The 27,135-nt window shown below is 37.5% G+C and overlaps 5 protein-coding genes, 1 long non-coding RNA gene and 1 pseudogene across 7 annotated transcripts; 5 read left to right on the top strand and 2 right to left on the bottom strand.

Annotated features, from left to right (window-relative positions):
• The first annotated feature begins 1,672 nt into the window (after positions 1-1,672).
• LOC114719009 (probable protein S-acyltransferase 4) lies at positions 1,673-4,926 on the top strand (annotated as a pseudogene).
• A 1,405-nt stretch (positions 4,927-6,331) lies between these two features.
• LOC114718973 (magnesium-protoporphyrin IX monomethyl ester [oxidative] cyclase, chloroplastic) lies at positions 6,332-9,078 on the top strand. The gene is made up of 5 exons (XM_028904432.1): positions 6,332-6,842; positions 7,236-7,300; positions 7,402-7,729; positions 8,161-8,259; positions 8,494-9,078. The coding sequence occupies exons 1-5, from the start codon at positions 6,381-6,383 to the stop codon at positions 8,755-8,757; spliced, it is 1,218 nt and encodes a 405-aa protein (XP_028760265.1). The 5' UTR covers positions 6,332-6,380; the 3' UTR covers positions 8,758-9,078.
• A 1,158-nt stretch (positions 9,079-10,236) lies between these two features.
• On the bottom strand, positions 10,237-12,342 carry LOC114718984 (probable aquaporin SIP2-1). Of its 2 annotated transcripts, XR_003737874.1 has the most exons (4): positions 11,858-12,342; positions 10,889-11,149; positions 10,482-10,779; positions 10,237-10,421 (listed from the first exon to the last, which is right to left on the bottom strand). XR_003737874.1 is itself a non-coding variant. In XM_028904441.1 (3 exons), the coding sequence occupies exons 1-3, from the start codon at positions 12,281-12,283 to the stop codon at positions 10,615-10,617; spliced, it is 852 nt and encodes a 283-aa protein (XP_028760274.1). In that variant the 5' UTR covers positions 12,284-12,342; the 3' UTR covers positions 10,237-10,614. The 2 variants fall into 2 exon arrangements, 1 of the variants encoding a protein (XP_028760274.1); XM_028904441.1 differs by having other exon boundaries at positions 10,237-10,779.
• A 676-nt stretch (positions 12,343-13,018) lies between these two features.
• On the top strand, positions 13,019-17,828 carry LOC114718998 (proteasome subunit alpha type-3). Its single transcript, XM_028904453.1, has 10 exons — positions 13,019-13,188; positions 13,456-13,495; positions 13,574-13,657; positions 14,407-14,480; positions 15,164-15,250; positions 15,342-15,426; positions 15,548-15,594; positions 15,879-15,944; positions 16,696-16,786; positions 17,596-17,828. The coding sequence occupies exons 1-10, from the start codon at positions 13,085-13,087 to the stop codon at positions 17,665-17,667; spliced, it is 750 nt and encodes a 249-aa protein (XP_028760286.1). The 5' UTR covers positions 13,019-13,084; the 3' UTR covers positions 17,668-17,828.
• Positions 17,829-18,637: 809 nt separating this feature from the next.
• LOC114718955 (uncharacterized) lies at positions 18,638-22,890 on the bottom strand. Its single transcript, XM_028904409.1, has 2 exons — positions 22,666-22,890; positions 18,638-20,882 (listed from the first exon to the last, which is right to left on the bottom strand). The coding sequence occupies exons 1-2, from the start codon at positions 22,670-22,672 to the stop codon at positions 18,802-18,804; spliced, it is 2,088 nt and encodes a 695-aa protein (XP_028760242.1). The 5' UTR covers positions 22,673-22,890; the 3' UTR covers positions 18,638-18,801.
• Positions 22,891-24,436: 1,546 nt separating this feature from the next.
• Positions 24,437-26,521, top strand: LOC114718964 (COP9 signalosome complex subunit 2-like). The gene is made up of 4 exons (XM_028904422.1): positions 24,437-24,544; positions 25,156-25,248; positions 25,847-25,925; positions 26,434-26,521. Exons 1-4 carry the CDS (start codon positions 24,535-24,537, stop codon positions 26,519-26,521), a joined length of 270 nt encoding a protein of 89 aa, XP_028760255.1. The 5' UTR covers positions 24,437-24,534.
• A 3-nt stretch (positions 26,522-26,524) lies between these two features.
• Positions 26,525-27,035, top strand: LOC114719020 (uncharacterized). The gene is made up of 3 exons (XR_003737880.1): positions 26,525-26,675; positions 26,769-26,843; positions 26,951-27,035. It is a non-coding gene; the product is annotated as an uncharacterized LOC114719020 (long non-coding RNA).
• The last annotated feature ends 100 nt before the right edge of the window (positions 27,036-27,135 follow it).

Raw genomic sequence — 27,135 nt, forward strand, 5'->3', positions numbered from 1 at the left:
TTTTTTACTTTCCTTTTTTTTTTGGGCCAATTGAATAAGTATCTCCTTGAGATGTGGATACTCTGCTGTAGACAGCTGCAAAATATCCTTATACAAATGCATAACAGAAATTCTTTTAATTACTACAGACGATTGAGGTAATTGTATCAAATATTGGTTTATAAAACATATTTTCATGATAATAATATACGGAATAAAAGATGTACCGTCGCTTACCGTTAAAAAAAACAAAAAAAAGAAATGTGCTCTGGCTAGGCTCTAGCTTCCATTTGTAAATGTCACAACTAACATCATAACGAATAGAAAAAGTTACCCGCGTAAATGCCGCAAGGAATTGGAACATGCACCCAAGAACGCCAAGGTGCCAGCAGTTCAGATTAAAGGGAGAGAGAGAAATAAATGAACTTGGAAGGGAGAAAGAAAGGGACACGAGGACTCTCGTCTTGGTATGATCCGCCTCCTCAGAGACAAATTTCATGAGCCTATGAGTTTGCAGGCTCTTTCGTGAATTGTTGTGATCCAGGGATATTCTTTCTTTTCTCTTTCCCTTCTCTCTTCTCTCATCTGCATTGTCACCTAAACTGCCGATCCAGGGAGGATTATAATTTGAGATACCCAGAAAGGAATTCGAATCTGTCAGAGGACCTCTCGATTGAAATTTGGATTGGAGTATGGATTTTCTCAGGAGATAAGACCAATTTTGATATTAGAGGTGGCTGCCATGCATGGGAATAGAAATCTAGACGTGGGGTCTTCTCCACCTGGCAGTATGTCTTCCAATTTGAAGCCGAGGAGACTCTACCAAGTCTGGAGGGGTAATAATGTGAGTCCTTTTCAGCTTTCTGTATTGTTCTCTTAGTTGGGATGCTTGTAATGTGGAAAGGTATGTTTGATCACATTCCAAACTCAACATGAACTCATTATAACTAGTCCCTTTTTTCAATTTGGAAACTCGAGTTTGGAAACATGACCTCACTGACAATTTTCATGGGTTTTTTCTACTTTTTCCCCCAAGGGGAAGGAGTGAGCATTGATGGACTTTTGACATGCACATCGATGACATACATAAATCATCTTTATGGATGCTTGCTCTAATTGCAAAATCGACTTTTCTAGTAAGTTGTGATGCAAACTTTGCCAATTTGATACGGTAAGCCTCCAGGAAAGATTCTATTCTTGCATGAGGTAGTATGCCTCCCCATGCTTACACAAAATTTATGTGGGAGATTAGATAATTCATACCTTATGCCTATCCTCCTAAAGCTACATTTTCAGATGAACTGTGAGCCCACCAACATCAACACTGTGATTCCTAAAGTCCTTGGTTGCAACTTTAGTTGGAAGGCCTTTAGTTAATCTTGTCTTGTAATCAAAATGTCTTAGCCATAGATGAATTTTCATGGCTATAGATTTCTTAGCCCATAAGTGTTCCATCTGAGAGCACTCATGGAGTTGTGTTTGGGTTGAAAACAAGCAATTTAATAAGTGAGTATGTTCGACTAACTAATTCAACTTTTCCTTGCCTTTATTCCAGAAAATTTTCTGTGGTGGGAGACTGGTCTTCGGTCCCGACGCAGGGTCTATATTTCTCACCATTTCTTAATGTTGGCCTGTAATTGCATTTTGTGTGAAGATATATCTTAAAAGCAGAAGTCTAGAGACCGCTCCGCTGATGTTCGTTTCTGGTATTCTATAATGATTGTAGGCTCTCTTCTCGCTGTTTTGGTAAGTAATCTGTGTTTATTTACAGTAATACCTTTAACATTTTTCTTTCATCATTCTAATTTCCATGCAAATACCCCCAGAAAAATAAGAAAGAGAAAGTACCTTCCTGACCTTCACATGCGCGGATTTGAACTAATTTGCTCACTTTCCTGTCAACTATATTTCTCGTATGCTTAATTCAATGCTGATTTGTTTTTGCAATAACTGCTTATGTGATTCGGATTGTAGTTATTTACACCTTAAAAAAATGGTATGTTTAAGACAGCAAATGAGTTTAATCCAGATATTTGGTGTGCATGGAGGTGTTTTTCAGCTTTCATAGTTGAGGGAGGTACTTGCAAATAACTCAGTCGAAGTTTGGATTTCTCCAAGTTTATAACTATGCCATCTAAGACAAGAAAATTAAAATGAATCCGACTCCCAGGGGCAAAAATGATACTTCCCATAACCCCAGACATATGAATGATTTCATTTTATGATGTGATGAGATCCATAATTATATTATGTTGAAGGTAAAAGTTGATAGAAACTCTTATGCAGGACTTAACATTCCTCTTATTGACTTCTGGGAGAGATCCTGGAATTGTCCCTAGGAATTCCAGGCCTCCTGAGATGGATGAAGAATTTGATATGCATAGTACTTCCATGGAGTGGATTAATGGTTCAACCCCTCGTCTGAAACTGCCTCGAACTAAAGATGTAATTGTTAATGGTCATAAAGTAAAAGTGAAGTTCTGTGATACATGTTTGCTTTATCGCCCTCCTCGGTCGTCTCATTGTTCCATCTGCAACAATTGTGTCGAGAGATTTGATCACCACTGTCCTTGGGTCGGCCAGTGTATTGGAATTGTAAGTTCGCTTCAAATTTGAAAAAGAGATCAGGTTCCTTTTTATTCGTATGAAAATTCAAACCTCAATTTTATGGTGCTTGTTAGCCAGTTTAGAGAATCATAATATAAAAGTGATTCTGGACTCTCCCTTTAAACTTGGATGATGATTGCCATTTGGCAGAAGATGAAACTTATAATTTTCCTTGAATCTACTGAGTGAGTTGTTAGAACGTTCTGCACACTTAGTTACTGGAATGTATAATTTTATTGCTAAGCTTCCTAAATCCTATCAGGTGTAGAAATTAACACTTCTAAACCATTTGACTGACTGACAGGAAAATTTAGATCACTGTTTTATTTTGCTTTGAGAAAGCCTAGAGTGACTTGGTTGAGAGAGGGCCGATGGATCCCACCCTTTCCTAGACATAGTTTACTCTAGGACCATCCGTTTAAATTTCTATCTGGTTGAGGTTATGATGATCAACTGTTACTAAGGCTTACTGCGTGTGACTCCCTCCGACCCTTCTTATTATGGAGACGATGGGAAAGAATAATAAAACTGAATTTTTCATGTGGCTGCTAAATTGGTTGTATTTATTTTTATTATATTTTGTACGAATTAGCAAAATGAATGGTTTGTTTTAATGGGCTTTCCCATGTTTCTTTCGATGCCGTTTCTTACAGGAAATAACTATTCTTGTGCATGATGGTTGTTTTGCAGCGAAACTATAGGTTCTTCGTCATGTTTATTCAACATCGACCATCTTGTGCATATACGTCTTCGTGTTTTCTTGTATCAATCTGGCCCAGGGTGACATTTCATTTGGGAAGAGGATAGCAAGTGATTATGTATCAGATTTTCTTGTAGTATACTGCTTTATAGCTGTCTGGTTTGTTGGAGGCCTCACAATCTTCCATTTCCATCTCATATGCACAAACCAGGTGACTCTCTTGCCTCCCAAAGTTTGAACTTCCAATTCTTTGAGATGCATTTTCCCTTCTGCTTCATGTGGTCTTATCTATAATTTTAATAATTCCTGAGATGTTAGGTGACTGAATTCTTGTTAATTTCACAAAAGCCACATTGCTACAGACCATTTGTTAATTGAAATTAATTATAGGAAATGCCCTTATCTAACAGGTCTAAAAGAAGTCACTGGACGAAAATGCTTTTACGTGGTTGGCACTTAGTTCAGTGTAGCTTCTATGCTGATTGAGTTTCTTTAGGTTAATATTAATGAAGACAAGCATTTGAGATATAAGCAGCTTATTACAACACCTGTCTGTATGATAATTTCTTCCAACACTGGCCATCACGTTTGCAGACTGCTTTCCTTTAACTCCTAGACTGTTGCTTATTAGTTCGAGCTTGCTTATACTAGAACTTTTGTTGGTGCGCAGACAACTTATGAGAACTTCCGATATCGGTATGATAAGAGGGGGAATCCATACCATATGGGAATGCTGGGAAATATTAACGAAACATTTTGCTCCACTATTCCCGCTTCAAGGAATAATTTTCGATCTTTTGTGCTGGATTATCGTCCTGAGAGGGTTGAGTCTGTGACCACAAATTTTGGAGGCAGGGGATTTCTGACACCACATGAGAAAAGTGACCTTGAAATGGGATCTATGCGTGCAGAGGACATTAATATGCCAATTCCTGAAATTTTGAGAAATTTTGATTATGATCATTTCAGCATGAGATTACCAGATGAAGGGCAGTCTTCTTATGATCCGTTTTTCAGTGCTGAGCTAGATATTATGAAAGATTCAGCTCGAACTTCTGCCGCGACAGTGCTAAATTTCCATAGCATCAATGCTGAAGATGAAATGGAAGAGCCACAAAGCTCCCAAGCTGGAGATGGAGTCAGAGAATCAGCCCAAAGGCCCATCGATGTCAACAGAACAAGTGCGACCAAGGAAACTGATGATAAAGAAGAATAGCTCATATTAAGCGCCACAGAGCCAGCTTTTGCTTTGTCAAGCTTAAGAGGTTTTTTCCTCGCTCTTGATTCCCAAACTTTGCCAGTTCTGAAATTTTAATAAGTTATTCTGCAGTGATCTATGGCAAGAACGTGCAGGAGTTTAAAGTTTGACCACTGGCAACTAGACTCAATATATCACTCAAAACCAAGAGGAATAAAAATCAAATTTTGTAATCCTGTATAGTGACCAAAAAGAAGGAAAAAAAAATTGATTTGTGATTCTGTAATAGTGACCTTGATAAACATTTGTAACAGGTTTGCTGCAGCCGGTGGATTCCTTGTTTACCATGAAGTAGTTGCAGCAAATAGTGATTCGTGTGAAGATGAAGATCCATTGTGCAAGCTACATGCAAGTTATTTGATGCCATTTTTGGCCGAAAATGAAGAGAGTGACGTTGCACTTCTCATGCTTGCCAGGGTCAAACAAGTGTTACTGTTGTAAGCTGTAAAACAACACTTTTTGTTCAAAATAATGCACAAAGTTTGTTGTTCCCCAAATGGGTGCTTTGTTAGGTTTGCTTCTATTCTTCCAGCCAGCCGTTTGTTAAGATCTAGATTTGATGTTTGCTCATTTACTAGGGAGAAACTTAGAACTCTTGTAAGTATCACATTTGACAGAAAACTACATCGATTCGTAGATTTCACTCAGCAGGATGTAATTTATCTTCCACTCATCTCACCTCAGGCCTCAGAATCAAGAGAATATTCATTGAACATTGTAAACCAAAAAAAAGAAAAAAGAAAAAAGGAACATAGCTAAAAAGATCCATCAACTCAAAAGAAAAATCTTGGACAAAGGGCCTAGAAAAAGTTGGGTGCCTGTGAAAACTACAAATGGGGTCGCTTCACTTCACTTAACCCCAGAACCGAAGAAAAGACAAGTTTTTTAGGGTGTCCTGTAACAGTGTAACGCAGAGCGAGCATATCGCCGAAATGTGGTTCCCATTTTGAACTGCTGCTTCTTGTTACTTCATTGGGTTGTTTTATCCTCTATACGCGCATGAAAGATCAGAGAAAATATCACCTGCAAAGAGCTAGGTTATTGCCCGAAGAAAGAAATGAATTGGAAGGGAAAATTAATCTCTTGCTCGCTATAATTTTTACTCATTTGTAACTCAGTCTCCTTGGCTCGGTATAACTCAGTTTTTTAGTTTTGACTCGATTGTAATTCAGTCCTTGAAGTTTGACTCGCTGCAACTGGTCCCTATATAATTTTATTTTTCACAAATTTATAAGTTAGTCATTGTGTTTGTGAAAAATAAAATTATATAGGGACCAGTTGCAGCGAGTCAAACTTCAAAGACTGAATTACAATCAAGTCAAAACTAGAAGGATTGAATTGCATCGAGTCAAAATATAGGAATTGAATTATAAATGAGTGAAAACTATAAGGACCAAAAGATTAATTTTCCCGAAAAAGGTTGTCAAATTTTTTAAAATAAACTAAGTCAATGAAAAACATAGACCACTTTTAATACGGGGAATAAATCTTTGTAATGTTCTTCTCATTAGACTCTGATAAAAGTTGAAGGGGCAAAACTGAAAGAAAATACGGAAAATGAAAAATAAATATCCCAAGAGAAGACCGCGAGAATGGAGACGCAGATAAATGAGGGCCACAAAATCTGATCCGAATGAAATTATCCCCGCCAATCATTCAATGAGAATGATCTCACAAGAGCTGCCACGTGTCAAATTTCGATTTACGGTCACGGATTTCATCGGATGAGATGGAATGCGATGACTGTCCATCCGACCAAGATATAACTCCAACTTCTTCCCTTTGGCACTCCTTGGTCTTTAAGCTCAAATCTGCAGAATTTCCTCCGGAGGATCAATGGCAGCAGAAATGGCTCTTGTGAAACCCATTTCCAAATTCAGCAATGTTACTCCCAAATTCGGGAACCCAAGGATGGGTTCATACACCAAGTTCAGCATCGTAAGAATGTCTGCCTCATCCACCGCTACACCCACAAAGCCGAGCAAGAAAGGTAACAAAACTGCCATCAAGGAGACCCTTTTGACGCCGAGGTTCTACACCACAGACTTTGATGAGATGGAGACACTTTTCAACACGGAGATTAACAAGAACTTGAACCAGACTGAGTTTGAAGCTCTGCTCCAGGAGTTTAAGACTGACTACAACCAGACGCATTTTGTGAGGAATAAGGAGTTCAAGGAGGCTGCTGATAAAATCGAAGGACCTCTCAGGCAAATCTTCGTGGAGTTCCTTGAGAGGTCTTGCACTGCTGAATTCTCTGGCTTCCTTCTCTACAAAGAGCTCGGAAGGAGGCTTAAGGTGCGATGCTCGGTTTCAACTTTATTATTTGATTTTTTCAACTGATAATCGAGGTTCTGATTAGTTAGGATGGAAACGATTGCTAAAGTTTTGAAACCATTCACCAAAAAGACCAAAAAAAAATAAAAGGAAGTTGGGACGTGGCAAATGTTGCTCTTCAATTTAGTTTGACTACAAGTTCACCGATAAAACCTAGTCGTGTCTTGTTGCGCTGTGTGCTGAATCTCTATCATTATCGGTGCTTCCTTGGCTACGTGGGGGCTTAATTAGCTATTAGCCATGTCTTTGAGAATGTAGTTCATGCTTTATCTTAAAATAACTTTTTTAGTGTTGTTCTGTGTCTCCTATTCCTGGACTGATAAATTGGTTGGATTGTTAATGATTATATTACAGAAAACCAATCCAGTGGTTGCTGAGATTTTCTCTCTCATGTCAAGGGATGAAGCAAGGCATGCAGGGTAAAGACGCAACTTGATAGTTATAATTGCCATCGAAATTTTCTTTTCCTCTTATGATCAATTGGATGGTGTATGAGCTCAGTGTTAAAAATTTAATGCAGGTTTCTAAACAAGGGTTTATCTGATTTCAATTTGGCGCTGGACTTGGGTTTCCTGACAAAGGCTAGAAAGTACACATTTTTCAAGCCAAAGTTTATCTTCTACGCAACATATTTGTCTGAGAAAATTGGATACTGGAGATACATAACCATATACAGACACCTCAAGGCCAATCCCGAGTACCAATGTTATCCCATTTTCAAGTACTTCGAGAACTGGTGCCAGGATGAGAACAGGCACGGAGACTTCTTCTCTGCTTTGATGAAAGCTCAGCCACAATTTCTCAATGACTGGAAGGCAAAGTTGTGGGCCCGTTTCTTCTGTTTATCGGTGAGTTTTGCCTATGCACACAATGTCTTTTACAGTATTGTGTTGAAACCTTCATACTTTGTGCCAGTCATCGCGCCTTGTGAAGTTGCTATTTGAAGAGCAGTATTGAGAAGGGGAAGAGTGTGCAACGAATATCAAAGATATTATCTGATAGAAAATCAGTTCATTGATGATAGATACAAAGCATATTAGAAGTAGATTCCACTGAAAAATGTGCTTAGCATGCTTATGTATCTATTAATCAAACTGTATCTATAGTTATACTTGAGGATATCTAACAGCAAGCATATCCAAGATGCAAAATCTTGTTCACCTTAAAACACCCGACGATCTGTTGCCATTTTTATTTATGCCAAATGTCTTCATAGTAGATTGGTCATTATTTTTCGATCTCTGGGTACTAAAACTTAGCTCTCAATTTTATCCTGCAGGTCTATGTCACCATGTACCTGAACGATTGTCAACGCACAGCTTTCTATGAAGGCATTGGGTTGGACACCAAAGAATTTGACATGCATGTCATCATTGAAGTAAGTTTATGCTACATGTTCTTGCATCCTACTTTAGAAAGCATTGTTGCAAATATAAATTTCAGTATTTCACTGTCACCTTCTGTTAATAAGTTTGAGCAATTCATGGTTGTAGCAACAGAGTTTTGTGGATTAGTCCGTTATAAAACTAAAACCATATTCTTAGCATCATAGAACAAGGCAAGTAGCTCAGAGAATAACTAAAGCTGCATTCTTGGATTGCTGTATTTGCAGACAAACCGCACCACAGCGAGGATTTTCCCAGCGGTTCTGGATGTGGAGAACCCCGAGTTCAAGCGGAAGTTGGATAGAATGGTGGAAATAAACCAGAAGCTTGTTGCTGTTGGTGAAACTGACGACATTCCCTTGGTGAAGAACTTGAAGAGGATCCCACTAATTGCGGGCTTGGCATCTGAGCTCTTGGCTACATATTTAATGCCACCAATAGAGTCCGGATCTGTGGATTTTGCAGAGTTTGAACCACAGCTTGTGTACTGAGCAGGCATAAATCCCTCATAATCCCCTTCTTCTTGTTCATCTGAGTGCTATTGGTGTGAAAAACGTAGCGAGGAGTACACAGCACTGAGAAAACTTTGAAATGTTGTCTTGTGTATTATTTGTGACAATAGAGTCCATTAGTTCACTCGTTAGTTGGATGTCCCTAGTTTTCTTTTATTTTTGACTTTAAGTTTATTCGAGGGCATTCACCCAATGAGCTTAAAAGTCAGAGAGAACCATTTCCTCTGTTCAATCCTTTAAAAAGGGAAGAAAAGGAAAAACAAAGTACGTTGATACTAATGCTACCAACCCATTTCTTAACTTCTTTTTCGGTGTTTAGAATTGTTTCAAGCCCATGTCCATGGACATCGCCTTCGAACCGGGTACTCCGTTATGGCTGTTAATATGGTATCGGACTGGGTATTCTGTGATGACGATGAATATGGTAATACTAAATATTACAAGCGTATTTGATCCCTGAAAACTTTTAAAACAATGACTTTGGTGGCTTCTAACGTAATACAAGATTTTTCACTTAGATCTCCTATTACTGATAAGTAGAGGTGGTAATGCGGGCTGACAATACGGATATGGGTCAGCCCGCGGCTGTGCGGGCCCAAAGTGGTGCGGACTGAAGTAGCCCGCACCTTGGCGGACTGGCATGAGCCCGCCTACATATTCTTTTCTTTTTTTAAATAAAAACTATTATCTTTAATATAGGTTGAGTTTAATTTGAAATGTTAAAATTAGGTTTTGAATCTTGAATGTAAGTAGTGAATTATGATAAAATAAAGTGAAAATTAATTTATAATTTAAGAATATATTTTTAAAAACTAATATATTTTTTATAAGTAATTAATTTAACTAGTTTTTTATTCAAAGTAATTTAGTTTTCTTATCCTAATTAATTAAGTAGATATTTTATGTATAAATGTATAAGTATCACATGTTTATTTAATTTTATAAAGGCTTTTATAGTGACACAACAAATAAATGAAAAATAAAAGATGGATGACGATCTTCATATAACTATACACAGAATCACAAATATAGAAAGTGTTTAATTACTTATGCAATGATATGAAAGAAGTAATGTTTAATTGTTCATGTGGAATTTGAGGGTCAAAATATTTTAACTATATTAGGAATTATATGAAAAATTAAATAAATAAATAAAAAGCGGGCCAGCCCACGGCGGAGCGAGCTCAAAACGGTGCGGGCTAGCATATTGCCAACCCGAGCCCGTAAGCCCAACCTGTATTACCAGCTCTACTGATAAGAAAGCATATTGGTGTAGGATTCCCCCCATGTCACATTTTACTGCAGCTAATTTTATGATTATTGACCAAAAATATTAAGAGGAGATGAATAATTGATTCCTTTGGTTGAGGAGATGAAGAGGATTGAGCTGGAAAAGGAGGAAGAATTATATAATCATGTTATTTGCAATTGAAAGCTCATGCATGATACATAGGCTATTAAGAATGGGTGCATCATTAAAGAATGGATATTGTCAAATATTGGTGGGAAATTACGCATCAAATCCAGAGCATTAAGAAAGAAAATTAATGACGCAATTGTTCTCACTCGCTATAATGTAGATCGCCCTGATATTAACTGTATCAGCCTTGTCTCTTCAAGCTTGCTCTGGGAACAAGTGACACCTATTCCCTCCTTTTCCCTTGTATCATTCTTTTTGCTATATTCCTTTCACATCACTTCACCTTAGACTCCCTTCTAAGTTCTAATCCAATCTCTCTCGAGTTCATTTTAATTTTAAATTTTAATCCCCCTTGCTTTTCGTTTCTTTTACTTCGTCAGGTGAGCATAGCTTTATGTTACATCACCGGCTATCCATCACTGTAATTTATGTTTTGCGCTTGATTTGTCTTCTTTTACAGGCCGTACTAACAATTTGAAGGTCCATACTGCCAGTACAGTGGCCTCCATAGGGGCAATCCAGTATACAACGAAGTGTTCCTTGGTTACGTGATCCCCGCGAGCATAAGCCCACCCCATTACCTGAACAAGTGATTTAAAGTTTCTGATCAGAAAAAAGAAGGGTTTTTTGTTGTGTGATTTATGTACCAAAAAAAAGAAAGAAAGATCAGGAAGATATAGTAGTTCTTACAGAGGCTGGATTCATACAACCACCAGTTAGATCAGAACCAAATATGTGAAGTGCTAGCTTGCAGACACTGGAGATCCAGGTCTTCATGAAGAAACCTTCAGGGATTTTTGTGCCAAGCCGAAGTGATATGGTAACAACTGTAAATGTTAGGATTCCTTCTATCAGAGCACCTCGATGAATGTCGATATTCAAACGTGGTCCCCGTCCTACTTCCGGAAAGGTATCAATCATAAGCTTGACCCCCATAATAGATCCAATCACCTGAAAAAGAACGGAACAGAACCATAACCATGGAAATGCTGATCCTCAATTTAAGTTTTTTGCCGAAGATATTATATCCTGAGAATGAGATGCATGATAAGAAAAATTTTTCAGCCACACAATAACCGCAGAAACTAGAGACGATGATTTGTACACGTACAACTTTCAAATAAGGTAAGTGGTTTCTTGGATGGTTATCTCATCAATTGATGTGGTCTCAAGATTGCTAGAGATCTTCACTTATGATGAAAAATCAGTTTATAAACAGGCCACTCAGGATTTTCCCCTCTTTCGCAACTAAAATGCATACATGGTAGGAACCTTTCTGTCAGAAAACACTGTCGTATTTTTTTTTTTTCGTCCTAAAACCCGTCACCAGGTCACATGTAGATTGATGCAGTACAGCTCTCCACAAATGATAGTGACTTCAATCACTATGGTTTTATCTTCAGCTGACATGCGTTTGATATACATTTATTGTGTAAAATCAACGTGGGAGTCTGTGGATTTGTGAATGTTCGTGAGAGAGGGGGGATTAATAGCAGTCAAGCAGTTGACTAAAGAAGCGAGGCCTCTAAATTCTAGCAAAATGATGGTTTTGGACGCTGCAGATATGAAAAGATGTAGTTGACAAGTGTTTGCAGTCAATTTTTTTTTTTTTTTCAAATGATTAAAGAAAACAGAAGAACTAATTCACAATCTACTGACCTGAACAGGAATTCTAACAGCAACGCAGTAAAGGAATTTGCTTAAATCCCCCGAAACAGCATTAGCCAAAACAGTGAGTGGATTGTAGGCGCCCCCACGGGTAATGATTAGGAGAAACGCAAAGAAGAACATGTTAGCAATGACGATCGCAATCTTCACGATCTCACGGAGTGGCTCACGACTCAATCCCAGATATTTGTTTGCCACCAGCTTAATCAGAACCCCTGAGCATACCCACATGAATGACAAAATGAAGTCTGATACGAGCAGCATAGTCCGCCCCATCCTCTGAAGCAGACGGAATCCCTGTGTATGGCACTCTATATAGTCTATGCTCGAACCAGGCTTCTTAGTAGATTCGTTCTTCACTATTTGCCATTGCCATGAAACATTGCTGGTTCGAGCCTCGAGGAATGTTATCTTCATATGTGCTGGATTTCGTTTCCTTCCCCATGTTGATCAATAATAATATCTAGATATCTTGCCTCCGCGTTGCACAGAAAATTTGATGGCAGTGTCCACTTAGCTCAGTTAACTCAATTATTTACCCATATTTTAAAAATTGGTTGAAGTTAATTTTTTCATTAAATTTATTCCAGAGTATAATTTTTTTTCGCGTTTGTCAAAATAATTAATGCTCGACAAACCTGTCAACCATTTATATTCTGAACTAAAGAAACAGTCCTGATAGGCGAGTAATATTTTATTATAGTGAACTGTAGTAATAATGTATGGAAGATATATGTAATGCAAATAATAATTAAAAAAAAAATAGCTGGAGATTTGGAAAGGTGCTAACAATTTATACATTCCTTCTTGCCCTCGGAATATATTCGCCTATAGTTTTTTTATTTCCTTATTTTATGAGTCCCCGTGGAATTGGAATACATTCATCCATTCTTTTTTTTTAAATTTGAAAACACACACAAATATATTAACATCGCACTTAAGCATGATATCTATATTTATTGAAAGTTGATTATGATTTACTGCAGGACACCAGGAGAGCTTATGGCAGAACCTTCGGGACCAATGTGAAATTTATTGAAAGGTAAGAGGCATAAATGCAATTTTTCACATTTACTCTCCACCGTGATAAAATTTAGCCATTTTCTTGAGTCCGAAGAAAAACATTTCGCCCTTTTGCTTCTTGCGGTGCCGAAGAAGCCCGGGTAAGCGGCATAAGACGGACAAAGTAGATTTTGAACAAGTTGATCGTTTGGAAGCATGAGTAGCATTGGAACAGGTTACGATTTATCAGTCACTACATTCTCTCCTGATGGTCGGGTTTTCCAGATCGAATACGCTGCCAAGGCCGTCGACAATAGCGGGTACCTTGCTTTTGCTCAGTTTGCTTCCTTTTCCTGCATTTTCACTTTTCTTCTTTGTGTATGTTCAGTGGAAAAATGCTGTGAGAGAAACAAAATAGGATTTTTAATGTGTGTAATCGCTACCTAGGACTGCATGAAAATTTACTTTCGTAACAGTGAAGCCTTCGCCGGGTTTTCCTGACTCAATTAGGGTAAAATGTTGCTTAGCCTTTTTGCGAAGAACTTGAATGATGGCGTTAAGATGCACGGATTTGTTTTTCTTGGCAGGACCGTCGTGGGTATCAAATGCAAAGACGGGATTGTGATGGTAAATACTTCGATTTTGCTAAGCTCATTTTTTTCAGTATCCATGCCTCTTCGTTTTTGAGCTTTTCCTGGACTATAGGGGGTGGAGAAGCTTATTCCGTCGAAGATGATGCTGACGGGTTCCAATAGAAGAATACACTCTGTTCATCGCCACTCGGGCATGGTACTATATTGTCTACAGTACTCTTTTTTTTTTTTTTGGTAATACTCTTTCGTTCCGTCGAATCATTTAATAACCGCATGTAATGTAATTAAAGAGACATGTTTGACATGCAAGGCATGTATGAGTTAGTGAAGTGTGAATGTTAACAGAATCCATGCTTTATACGCTGCTGATGGTAGTGCTTTCGGGATCCCCGATCATGTCAAAATAACAAGACTCATTCTATGCATGATGAAGAAAGAGCTTTGAATGTGTATTATTCTTCTGAATTTCATTATGTACATCTACTTACGGGACAATAACCAAGAAAGAGAAAATAAAACTCATTAATGCATGGCCAAAGAACAAAGCAGAAATATAACAATGAATATTCACCCAAAAAATATTATAATAAGACAGAAAAATCCTCCTAAATTGTTGGGGGGGGGGGGCAGGAAATCCGTCCATGAGCATGTCTATACACTGTATTAGAAGCCACGCGAATCTTAATACTAAATGTGGTTAAGGAGAAATTCGTGGCTACAGAAGCTAGTACATACATATAGCATTGTAAATACTTAATTTTTTTAAATTTTAACATGTGCTTTCTTTTATTACTTTTTAGCTGCTTTATTGCCCTGGCATAATTGAACATGGATTTTCTCTGTGGTCTTAGTAGTTTACCTTTTTGTCCCAGTCAGAGATTAAGTATTCTTCTTTCTTTTCTAAATTTCTTTTTCGTGTAATCATGACTGTTCTTCCAATCTTAGGCTGTGGCTGGATTAGCTGCCGATGGGAGACAAATTGTTGCCAGGGCTAAGTCTGAGGCAACTAACTATGATAGGTTTGCTCTGTATTCCAGCAACATCTTAGGATGATTCCCTTCCCCCTTTATTTTCACTTCTTGTGTTCATATTTATATGTCTTCATCAACTACCTACATTCTTTAGTTTCCACCCTGATGTAGCACTGGTATAAAACATACGCAGACTTATTATATCTCTATAGAAACACAGTTCTCACTTTTTAGGTTTTCTTTCTGTTAGTTCTCTGTAGTCTTCTATATATCCTTCTCAAGAGAAATAAATAGCAGGTGGGAAAAGTCATCACTTTTCATTGTTTTCCTACCCTGCTTAAATAAGTTTTGGTTTTTGAGAGCATATAAAGAAACAATTGGAATGACGTCCACATATTTCGACAGTTCTCTAAGCTAACAGACAGAATATAGTATCAGCATGTACGGTTTAGCTTGTCCGAAAATGACAGTAAACATGATGCTTCACCCTTAGAATGTTACAAACATACAAATATATCCATATATCTTAAACAATTAATCTGTGGAGTCTGGTTGTTGAATCTCAAAGCCAATAGTAATTTATTTGAAGTCCTCGTCCTAGGGACACTACTTAATGTGTTGTCTTGTAGTTTCAATGTGCTAGTGATGTAAATTAAAGTATTAGGTCTTGATATATGTTGTTCAACTTATGGAAAGAAATGATCTCACCTAGATTTATTATTCTTTTTCAGTGTGTATGGTGAACCAATTCCTGTTAAGGAACTTGCTGAGCGTGTGGCTAGTTATGTGCATCTTTGCACGCTATATTGGTGGCTCAGGTTTATTAAGATTTGACTGTCATTCACTGCTCACTTTCAAATTGTATTCCTCGCATTTAAATTAATTGAGAGAATAATAATGTTGCTGCAGACCATTTGGTTGTGGTGTCATATTAGGAGGTTATGACAGAGATGGACCACAGCTGTACTTGGTTGAACCTTCTGGTGTTTCCTTTGTGAGTCCACTTTTGTTTATTGCTATTTGTTGTACGATTGATACTTCCTTTTTCATTAAGATTCTTTTTACTACAGTTTCATCTGTAATTTACGTGCTTACATGTTTGGTATTTGTCCTAGAGGTATTTTGGTGCTGCAATTGGAAAGGGTAGACAGGCTGCTAAAACGTGAGTGCAATTGATTCGTTAATTCATTGTGCTAGTACTCATTTCTTATCAGATGCATCCCCAAACATTTAAATTTGCTTATCTGTCTTTTTAATGCAATAAAGTATACAGTTGCTTCTCTTTTGTTCCACATGATAGAATTCATTTTTTTGAAACCCACATGATGAAACCTTAATATAAATTCATTTATAGTAGTTATGCCCTTGTTCTCAAGCAACCAGAACATGTCAAACTTGTTTCAGTGTGATGGTAAGTTTTTCAATTGTTATTATAATGCTTGGCAGGGAGATCGAAAAGCTAAAGCTTTCTGAGATGACTTGCCGACAAGGGGTTATTGAAGTAGCCAAGATGTAAGTAGTATGTATTATGTATTTGAGTAATTTTATTGTCAATTTACAATGTTATCTATGTCATCTATACTTGGTAACATTTTATACTGGAATTTTGTGAGTTTGTGGCCTTGTGTTCTGTTCTATGCTATGAGTATTGGATGATAAAAATCTTGGCTTAAACTTTTAAATCGTTAGGGAAATGAATGTAATAGTGGAAGAGTGGTTATAAACTTATAATTAGTGGAAGAACAACATGAGATGGTGCAGTTTTTCGATGTACTGCAATTCAATGACATTTGTCCAAAAGCTATGGAATTCAGTATACACGTTAAAGCTTCAGGCTTTACAATGTACTTGCTTGTCCATATCGGAATCCCTGAAAAGTCAACTATCAAGGGACCAAACTAAAGTTTTATCCATCAAGAGAAAAGTGGTGATAATTTTCTGACCACTGCCTGGGATAATTTACCTGTTTCGGCAATGGCTGTGGCCTTTGAGCTTCTGAGTTTCTTTGTGTTATAGGGGTACTGAAAGTTGTTTTGTTTCTGTAATTAATCATTATAAATGTTCTATTGGATGATTAACCTTGTAAATGATTGATTTTGTTACTTCAATAGGGGAGAATTTGTTTATACAGAAATTGTATCTTCTATCGAAGCTGAATGCTATAATTAAATTTTTAATTGCAAAAAATATGCCTTATTATTATTATTATGATGATGATGATGATGATGATGATGATGATGATGATGATGATGCTGCCGTGCAGTATATATGGAGTGCATGATGAGGCTAAGGATAAAGACTTTGAGCTAGAAATGAGCTGGGTCTGTGATGAATCAAACCGCCAACATCAAAAGGTAATGCTCATCCTGCTAAGGATAAAATTGTCATTTAAGATGTTGGGTGTATGTGGTTTTATTTGCAATTAGCGATTAGCGAAGATCTGTGGATTTGTTGCCTTTTCATTTACTTATCTAGCAATTTGTGGTTGAATTTCAATTTCTATTTGAGGGTTTGTTTTAGTCCTAAATGTGAGACCTTTATCTACTTTGCCTTTTAAATTTATATTTTTTCTCCAAATTATCGCTATTGATTGCATAAATTAAATAGAGTTTTCCCTTAAGGGGACTAGTTTTGGATGGAAACAATTTAAGGGGATTTTTTGGGGACACTAATGCACAATTTTTATAGATAATTAACTTAACTAAATTTTTTAATACCTATAAATGAGTTATTTAACTTCTATATTTAGGACCAAGGAGAGTAGGAAATGAAATGGCTTTTGACAGTCAGATGATGGTTAGGGAAACGAATCATATCTGGAGCTGGCCCATCCTCTTGCATTACAGCACAGCACCTTCTTCATGAGATTCGGCTAGGGCATCACTATTTTATCATCTTATTTATTTCATTGCACAAGAATTCAATCCAAAATGGCTTAGTCCGTGGATTATGGATTTCTGCTTTTTGTTGGTTTTATAATCCTCTGTTTGCGTCCTGCAAATTGTCCCTAGCTTCATCGAGAGGAACGCCCTAACCCTCATGTTGTGTTGTGTGAATTGCCGGTCACCACTGCCCTAGTGTAACAATTATTTGTGCGCATTTACGGCTTATCGTTGTCGTTTGCAAGCCCGTAAATAACATATTTCATTATAACCGTCTACAGGTCCCAGATGAGCTGTTAGAAGAAGCCAAGGCGGCGGCCAAAGCAGCCCTTGAAGAAATGGATGCAGATTAGCAGAGTAAAAAAAAAAAAATTTTATTCAAGTTCATTATCTACGTAAACATTTAATCAACTACCTGTTACATCAATAGAAAGTGACATGCCGTCAACAGTTATGCATGATTTGGTCCCATGTATTGCATTTTTGCCTAATAGGTTAGCAAATGCTTGAAAAACTCGGTTGGCAAAAGGGTGCAAGTTTCCTACTCACCTTTGCATGTTCAAGGTAACTTTTGCACGCCGCTAGCTTCGTGAAGCTGGTGGGTTTATTTCCCTATGGATATCAAGGTTAACAGTCTCGAAAGCATTAGACCCCCTAGAAAAACATGCCGGAAGACCATGGCGAGATAATGCCGCTCATACATGGAAAATGGGCAAGCTAAAAGCGAAAGGGCAGGATGAATGGTTGATATCTCACGTCTGTTTTTATTCTTTTGTTTTCTTAATTACAAAAGGCAAGCTTTATGGGTTGAAAAAAACAAGCAAAACACACAAGAACAAGTCAGCGTTATCAGGCCGTAGGACCATTAGCAATATAGATTGAACCAAGCTTTGTCCCCCTCAATGGGCAACTATTCCAAGAAAAATGTAAGGGCAAAAATTTAAAACTACCTCTCTCTACTCTGAACGAGTGAATAACATTCAATAAGTCCAAATCCTGACAGATCAATTTGAGTAAGGGAAGAAAAATAACATGACAGAAAAGCAATGATGGTTTAAGCGGCTTGATCTGAAACCTCCAAGAACACCAAACCAACCCATTTACAGAAAATGACTACCCACAGTGCAGCATGAATCGCTCAAACCAGTCTTGAACCACTAGGGCATGCCAAAAGACCTATTATCTTTACAAAAGGAATATTGTTATCAATATAGCTTACATTGATAGGAATCTCATAAGAAAATTGTAAAGGAAAAAAACAAAAAAAACAAAAGTGATTTGATGCTTTAGCTCCTCAACAGGCACAGGTATACATCGTATACCATCTCATGCTCCCCAAATGCCTCCGATCAGATTTATGTGATCAAAGTATGAAACCATTGGTTTCCAAGTTTTATTTACCACCAAAAAATTCAATCATTGCAATGAGAAACATGTCATAGATGATCAACAGTGCTCTTTCCTGGAGTTGGAATCAATTAGAAAGCCTAGCCGGTAGCATCGATTTCTTTTCCATGATCTCCATCATGAATATTTCTCCTCAGCCTTCTTAGCCATATATCATAGTCCATGGGATATGGTGTTCCACACAGACTGTCAACATAGTCAGCAAAAGCTTTCAGCACTGTAGAGATATCACCAAGCTTTTGCTGAATTAATCTCCTTGACCAAGACGTCTCTCTCCATTGCAGTGCTCCCTCAACTGAATCTAGTTCAGGATAGGCCCCACCACATGAAAAATAAAGCATATACACTAGGCTTTCTGCATCTGAAGCCGAACACAGCTTTCCTTCCTGAAGTGCGTAAGTTGAAGAGAAATGAAGGTTCATAGCAGGGCGATCCCTATCTTCAAGAATTGCATGCCCCCAACCAATTAGAACAAAATAAGGATGCCTCACACCAGACTTTACGCAAATTACATTCTCAGGCCTTATGTCCCCATGTCGAATTCCAGCAGAAGCAGCTGTTGAGAGTGCTGATAAGCAGTCATGGCAACATCTAATAGCCTCATCCGAGCCAAATTGGCCTTTGCTCACCATTTGAGCAACTGTTTCACCAACAGGACTGGTCACAAGAATAGGAGTCCCACACCAAGGGTGGTCGCAATTTCCACCTGAGTTAGGTCTTTGACACTGACCAGGGTGAATAATCCTACCAGATGCACTCAGTTGAGGGATATATTTGCTTGAAAGACCTTTCTGTTTCATTACTGTCAATACCTTTGTCTGCCTCTGAACTTGATACCACAAGTTCATATCTTCCCAAGCAGGTTCCAGAAGATGAGAACCCACATACAGAAAAAGATTTTTTGCTGGCTCTTCAACATAAGATGCAATGTAATATGTCAATTCACCAGTGGTGATGACTTCTTTTATCTGATAACCCTTTTGCAAATCTGAATCCTCCAGCCACAATACGGATCCTACTTCTAACTTCATTGACTCTTTGGGCTCAATTCTCACAGAATCCTCACGAACTTCAACAATTTCTGGGGAAACACTTCTCTGCTGATGTCGGAATAGACCATTTTCATTCACACTGGTATCCCCTAATTGCCTATCCACTCTTCTCGTTTGGAGACGCAAACTGTGATCAGCAGCTAAATCCTCAATAGAGTGCTTGGGTTGTCCAGCATACTGCACTATACTGTGGAAGGTTGCAAACAGCACCTGTAGAGCACCAATGTCCCCCCAGTTTGCATTTCCGAGTTTGTTCCAGATTCTATCAATGGGAGAAACAGCAATTCTTGAATGATTTTTCACCCATTCAGCTGCACATTCATAAACATTATTTGTATCAAAATTTAGTTTATTTACATCTCCTTCAACCTTTACAACTCCACCATATTGAGAATCAACTAGAACAACAAAGACTGTGTTTGGATCCTCAAAGAAATTCAGCCTGCTCAAACTTCTAGCCAAGAGCATGCGAAGAGCACAGAAAAGAGCATCCCCAAGAATTGATGAAGATGGCCTGGAGTCCCTGCCCTCCAGACTTTTGATATCAGGCCTTAAAAGAGCTATTTCAAGGACATGATCCCATTTTCCATGGGGATGTCTAGGATTATTGAGTAGTATACCAGTAGCACAAAGACCTCCAAGCTTTCCATTAGCAATTGCCTTCTCAGCCTGATAAAACTTCATGTTGGAATTATACAGACAGGCCACTGAAAAAGGCATGGGGTCATCTTGACTCCAAAAAGCCTCCCATAAGCCCTTCACGCTTGCATGCAGAAAATCTTCAATTGCAAGATAAGCAGTAGCCTCTACAGTATCAGATGTAGAAGCATGAACAGCATTAGGCATGCGTATTAGTTGTTGAAATGAAATGCCTTCCAGTGCATAATCAAATTTTTGTAGTTCTATCAGCTCAAAAGGAACATCGAAGGCATGTTGTTTTGGTGCACATCTTTCTGCTAGAGATTCAAACCAGTCCACAAGTTTTTCAGTCAAGTTGTCACTCTCAAGAAATCTATAGAAAAATTCCTTCTGATTTCGAGGCCTGCTGCCTGATGATACACTAGACCTCTTTGTCCCAGACCCAACTGATTCTTGGTCAGGGGATATACCTGTAAACATCAAAGGGTGTTAAAATTACCAATACAGTTCTTCTTTTGGTGGAAAGTAAAATCAGTCATTCATTAGTTAAATGAATCACAATTACTGAACTACATCAAGAATAATCACATGACAAAAAATACAGAAATAATGGACAAACGGACATACAAATAGCGAAGCAGGCATTGCAAACAGAAAATAGATGCCATCTTTACCCATAGCTAAATTACGAAGGTGTCAGTTATCATCACATACTGAGAGTAAGGTTAAAATGGGAAGATATGTCTTGCTAATTTCTCCAAGGCAACATTAAATGCAGCCTCTAATCTCCACTCAATCTCTATTTCTGTAACATGCTGCCCATTTGGGCTTTGAAATTTATAAGCACAAGTATGTAAACACCTCAAAACCAGAAAATTTGTTTAACTGCATTGCGTATCATGCGGACTTGTAAAATTTCCAGAATTCAATCTTAAATCTATATTCTTTCTAAAATTTCAAACATAAGCAGTTCTCTGGAATAAAATAAACACAGCAGGATATGACAGGATAATTATTTTTATTTTCAGGCATACCAACTGGCTTCCAAAAGCCACATCGGGCCCTATCTAAATCTAAACTGAGTCATGTAAGACCACACGAGTGAAATACTCCCCTCGTGATAATTTTCCCCCTCCTTAAACCCAATACCTAACTTAAGAGAAACAAATGCCAAACCACTTGTATCAACTGCCATTGGTAAAAGAATAAAGTTTTCCGATGGAGGAAAACTTGACACCACAGCTACGTCTATGATCACAACAAGAAACATTAAGCATTTTGTTCCCACAGCTTCAATTACTTCCAAATCATTTCACCTCAGTCTACTCATCATTCTACACAGCGCAGTATACCAAGTTAGAGACATAATACACAATGGCATTAGAGTAAGTAGAAGAAATTAACTACCGTATAGTCCTCGTTACCACATATTGTTAAACAAAATGTTTCATGAAATTTTCAAATGGAAGAGTTATTGCAGTTATAGACTTATAGTAGAAAGGTGATGAGACAATCTCAATATTTAATACCCTACAGGTGCAAAAGTAAAATCCTTTGGACATTAGTTTATCTGCTCACTTTGGCAAACAAACTCTGAGCTGCGCAGCTATCAACTGAGGATAGTGAACTCAACTCATACGACTCGGAATTCAGTGAGACTTCACGCAGCCTCTTCGACATTGTTACACTTGATATCTTATTGACTTGAGTTTTTTTATTCCTTCGCTTCGAGAAAGAAAATGGGATTACGGACACAGAGGATTGTCGACATTCACAAATAGAATAATTATCGCACAAAGCCAAACTCCCGGAAGTAAAGAAACCTTTCTTCTGCCTACATTAAAGAGCTGTTTCATGCTGATAATTCCAAGCAGGAAATCATCAACCTTCTGCGATACTGTCTGAGTCTAACTAAAACCAAAAGCACTATAGCCCAAAATGCCCAGCAGAGTCAACTAAAAGTTACAGCCAAAAACAAACATGGACTCAAATTCAGTACCTAGGGTAGTTTCTAATTCTAGAACAAAAACAAGAGAATGCAGGAGAAGTTCAATTCAAACGAACCCACAGAAATTGATGGCGAGAGTTTTCAAAAGACGCGAATTATCGACAGCAGATAGCAGAAGGTAATGGGGAGTGAGATAAGTGGATCGTGCTACAGATGAAGTCAAATTGCGTCAAAAGGAGTGGCAACGGAAAGAGAACTTAGGGTTCCGAAAGATAAGAAGATGAAGATGAATCATATGCTCATACCTCGCATTTTTTTGGGGTCACGCTTGTTGGTACGAAGCTTTCAGATCCTCCTTCCGCTGGCGTTGCGGGTTAAAAAAAACATACGCTTCTCTCTCCCTCGCGCCTGTCCCCCCAGTTGTTTTTCTTTTTTTCCTTTTCAAAATCCAATCTTCAGTTTTCTTTTCTATTCTATTCTGCTAATACAGTACGCTGTAAAGAAAATAATTCAACAAGCCCTGACTCTGACCCAGTTCTCTTCCCTTCTCTTTTCTATTCTTTCCTGTGTCGGGAGGAAAAAATCAATAATTAATAATAATTTAAAATAAAAACATTACTTTTCTTGCATGAAAACGATATTTTGTTCCTTCTCGTGAAGGTATCCCTGTATTTTGTTTGCTCATCTCTCAAGAGGAGCTTTCATGATGTGAATTGGGCCAGCCAGCGGCGTTAAACAAAAGAGATGCCTTTGGGAGAAACCGATGAGGTGCAGGGTAATAATGACTTTACCACTGGAATAATGGGCATTTCTATAAGAATTTTAAATAAGGTGACATGGAAAAAATAATTGAGTTGATTAATGACGCTCGATTTTTCTAGTTAGTTCCCTTTTTTTTTTTGTCCATCTAGTTTACCGGAGTTTTGTTCTGATTATATCTGGATCTGACCCGCGACTCAAACTTGAGATCTCGTTTAAGCAATACCAAACTACTTTATCACTTAGACCAACCCCGTTATTTAGTTAGTTCCCGTTTAATTCAGGAATGTGTATTGGTCATTGGCTTCTTGATTTTATTACAGGAATGCATTAAAAAAATGTCGTGCATCGATGACATTGCCTTTTCGCGTAAATAAGAAGTAAAATGGGCTATGGATTCCATCTGCCTCTTTGCAGGCGTTGTCGCGCCGGTGGTCCTAGTTGGCTCTTTGCGTGTGACTGAAAAAATTGTTTATATATATATATATATTTTAAGAATAATACAAATTTTAGTCCTTTAAATTTATTTTTATTTTAGTTTTAGTCTCTCAAATTTTAAATTATAGATTTTGGTTCCTCAAATTTCTTTTCATTTGAAACATTAGTTCTTATAATCCAATAAAAATTTAAACTATTTTATCCCTTGAGAGACCAAAACCTATAATTTGAAATTTGAGGGACTAAAATCAAAATGAAGACAAATTTAAAACACTAAATATTATATTAACTTTTTTTTAATTAAAGATCATTCTATCCAAAATAGTATTGAATAAACATTTTTTAAGTGAAGATTCATATTTTAATTCTCAAAATATAAAAAGGTAAGGAATAAAGTGTCTTAATTAGTTTTTTTGGTCAGGGCTTATACTCCACCATGGTTTAAGAGTGTGAACCTCTACTCCTCTTACTAATAAAGTTAATGTGAATTATTTACTTTTTAGGAAACTAAATTAATTAAATTATTTATTTACATAAACATGTATTTAATTTGTTTAAAATATTTTATTTAATCATTTACATCAAAAAATATTTAATGAATAGAATTCCTTAATACGTATAATTAAAAATACGTATATAAACTTGGAAGAGAAAGGAATGTCCATTATTTTTATTACTCACGTGCCAACCGGGCTTCACATGCACAGAGAAGGGAGAACTTGCACTGGATCTTTTATTTTTTTGATCTGGCACTGGATCGAGTCCAAAGTGCAGCGGGCTCAGGTGACTAATTAACTTGGGCCCCAAGTGGCCCAACAATGAACTCCGCGGAAGAAGCAGCTGTGGCCCCTGGCACCTTCACTTCACTTGGTCGCCGGTCTCTGTGGAGTCAGAAACCAGAGCAACTTCGAGCGCATATAGATACCGGTAGTGACGATCAAATCCCTAAATTGGATCCAGACTTGTGTTGAGTCGACATGGCTTCCGGTATGTGTTGCTTTATTGATTCTCGATATGATGCGAGGGTTTAATCGTTCTTCATGTTTCGTGCCCTCGAAATTATTATCGCCATTGCTGTGGTTCCAAAGAAGCTTTTTTTTTTTTCTTCAAAATTTTAGGATACTTATTTTCTATCTCGACCATCTACCCGATTCCTGTTACGACTTACGAGTGCTTTGAACTGAACCTGGAAACTTCTGGGATACTTTGGCCGCGGCCGAACGTGTTAGTGTTTATGCATGGCACTAGTGTTTTCATTTGTGTCAATAGGTGATGACGAGTCGTGGTTGATATGGTATAGGAGATCCTACCTTTGTTGATGTCACTCTGTGCCATCTAAATTATTGAAAACAGTGGAGGGTAAAGGTGGGGAAATTCAAATACAGGCCGGTGATACAATGCCAATTTGGATTATATCTTGCCATCTAATGTATGGAGATTGTTAGTCCCAGAAAGTAGCTGGTTTTGCTTCTTTGTTCTTTGAAGTATTCTTAACCTTCGAGACGTTGTCAAATATGGACTTGCATCGCTATAAGTTCTGGTTTCCTTATCCTCACTTGCCAAAGAATAATTCAGTTTGCGCTTCTTTTATTCTGTAGATGCCGATATGGAGGACTACGGATTTGAGTACTCAGAGGAGGAGCCAGAAGAGCAAGACGTTGATATTGAGAATCAATATTACAATTCAAAAGGTATGCCCGAAAATATATTAGTCGATTCTTATGACCGTTCATGAGTAAGGAATTTTTTGGTTAATCTTGGGCTTTAAGTAATGCATGAGTCCGATGCAATAAAATTGATGCTATCTACTCTTGTAAAAACTTGCTGTTTTGTCTTGGAGCTGTACTTTTTGCTTGCTTATATTCTCGTCAATAACTCAGTACGTGGTAAACATTCTTCTGTGGCAACTTGGGAAAGTTGAACTAGTTCACATGGGGGTATCAACATTATTGTTGAATTTACTAGTCAAATAAACCGATTTGTTCATTTGACATTAGATCTTGCAGTGAACAAACTCGATTGCAAGTTGTTGTGACCATTTCTCATGTAAGCATCATGATTAATTTGTCACATCCAGAAACCACTTTGTTATCCTGCTGATGTATTGTTAATAATGGCATAGCATTTTTTTCCTTGTGAAACTAATCGTAAAATGACCTGATAAATAGCACTTAACAGTTTATTTCTTTATGATCTTGGAAGTTTAGGGTTCTTATGGTTGTTATTTTAGGGCTGCTTTATCTTTTCACACTTGTTTATTTAGGATAGTAATATTTCTGCTGTATGTAGGTTTGGTTGAAACTGATCCCGAAGGGGCACTTGCTGGTTTTGCTGAGGTAGTTCAAATGGAACAAGAAAAGGCAGACTGGTAGGAAATCCATGCTCTGAGTGATGCTTATAAAGAAGGATAGGGAAGTAGAAAAGAAGAGCAATATCAATATCACTGGTTGCATCTCCTGTGGTTCTTCTTTGTATCAATTCGTGATCTATGGCTGCTTTTCTTTGTTTTCAGTCAGTTGCAATTTTTTTTTCTTTCCTTTTGGTTGTCTCTCCAAATATTTACTAGCTGTATAATTCTGGTTGCACTATTAACTGTTGTGCTTTTCTGAATTCATCCCTATCTTCTGAGTTTAATTCTCATTCAGCAAATATTATTTTTGTTGAGCCTTAAGCATTCCACTTGATCTTCTCCTCCTCTGTATTTGTTATTGATAGTTACTTTTTTCCTTTTAACCAGCATAATATATCCTTTGAGAATTGCTAGTATTCATGCGTGCCTTTTTTGTCTTAGCTCATCACATTTTGATATATATATATATATTTTTTATTTTTTAATAAACAATTACTTATGTTATACCTATTTCACATTCCATTAGGGGATTTAAAGCTCTCAAACAAACTGTCAAGATTTATTATCGACTGGGAAGATATAAGGAAATGATGGAATCCTATAGGGAGATGTGACTTATTAATTAAGTCAGCAGTGACTCGAAACTATAGTGAGAAATGTATCAATAGCATCATGGACTATGTCTCAGGTTCAGCTAGCCAGAACTTCAGCCTTTTGCAGGAATTTTACCAAACAACTCTGAAAGCCCTTGAAGAAGCAAAGAATGAGGTTAGGCAATTAGACATTATCTCTGTTGCTTTTTATGCCTTGCACCTCCCATTTTGTGATCCCACTTTTGTGCTTGTCACCCATCATGCAGAGAGATTGTGGTTCAAGACAAATCTGAAGCTCTGCAAGATTTTCTTCGATATTGGTGAATATGGACGAATGAGTAAGGTGTAATGTTTATTTCATAAGAATCCAACAAAATCTTGATGTCTGTGCCTGATGTTACAAGCATCTATGAGCATTTAATAATTCAATGATTCACTGGACCTGATTAGATATTGAAGGAACTTCATAAATCTTGTCAAAGGGAAGATGGCACAGATGACCACAAGAAAGGAACCCAACTTTTGGAGGTATATATGCATAGAGATTCAGATGTATACGGAGAGACCAAAATAACAAAAAACTCAAGGTTAGAATTAAATAAAAATTCTTCATCGTTTGGCTTGTTTGGCTTGTT

This window comes from Neltuma alba, unplaced genomic scaffold (assembly GCF_004799145.2).
Source record: "Neltuma alba isolate B1F8T4 unplaced genomic scaffold, ASM479914v2 tig00002171_pilon, whole genome shotgun sequence".
NCBI classification, from domain to species: Eukaryota; Viridiplantae; Streptophyta; class Magnoliopsida; order Fabales; family Fabaceae; genus Neltuma; species Neltuma alba.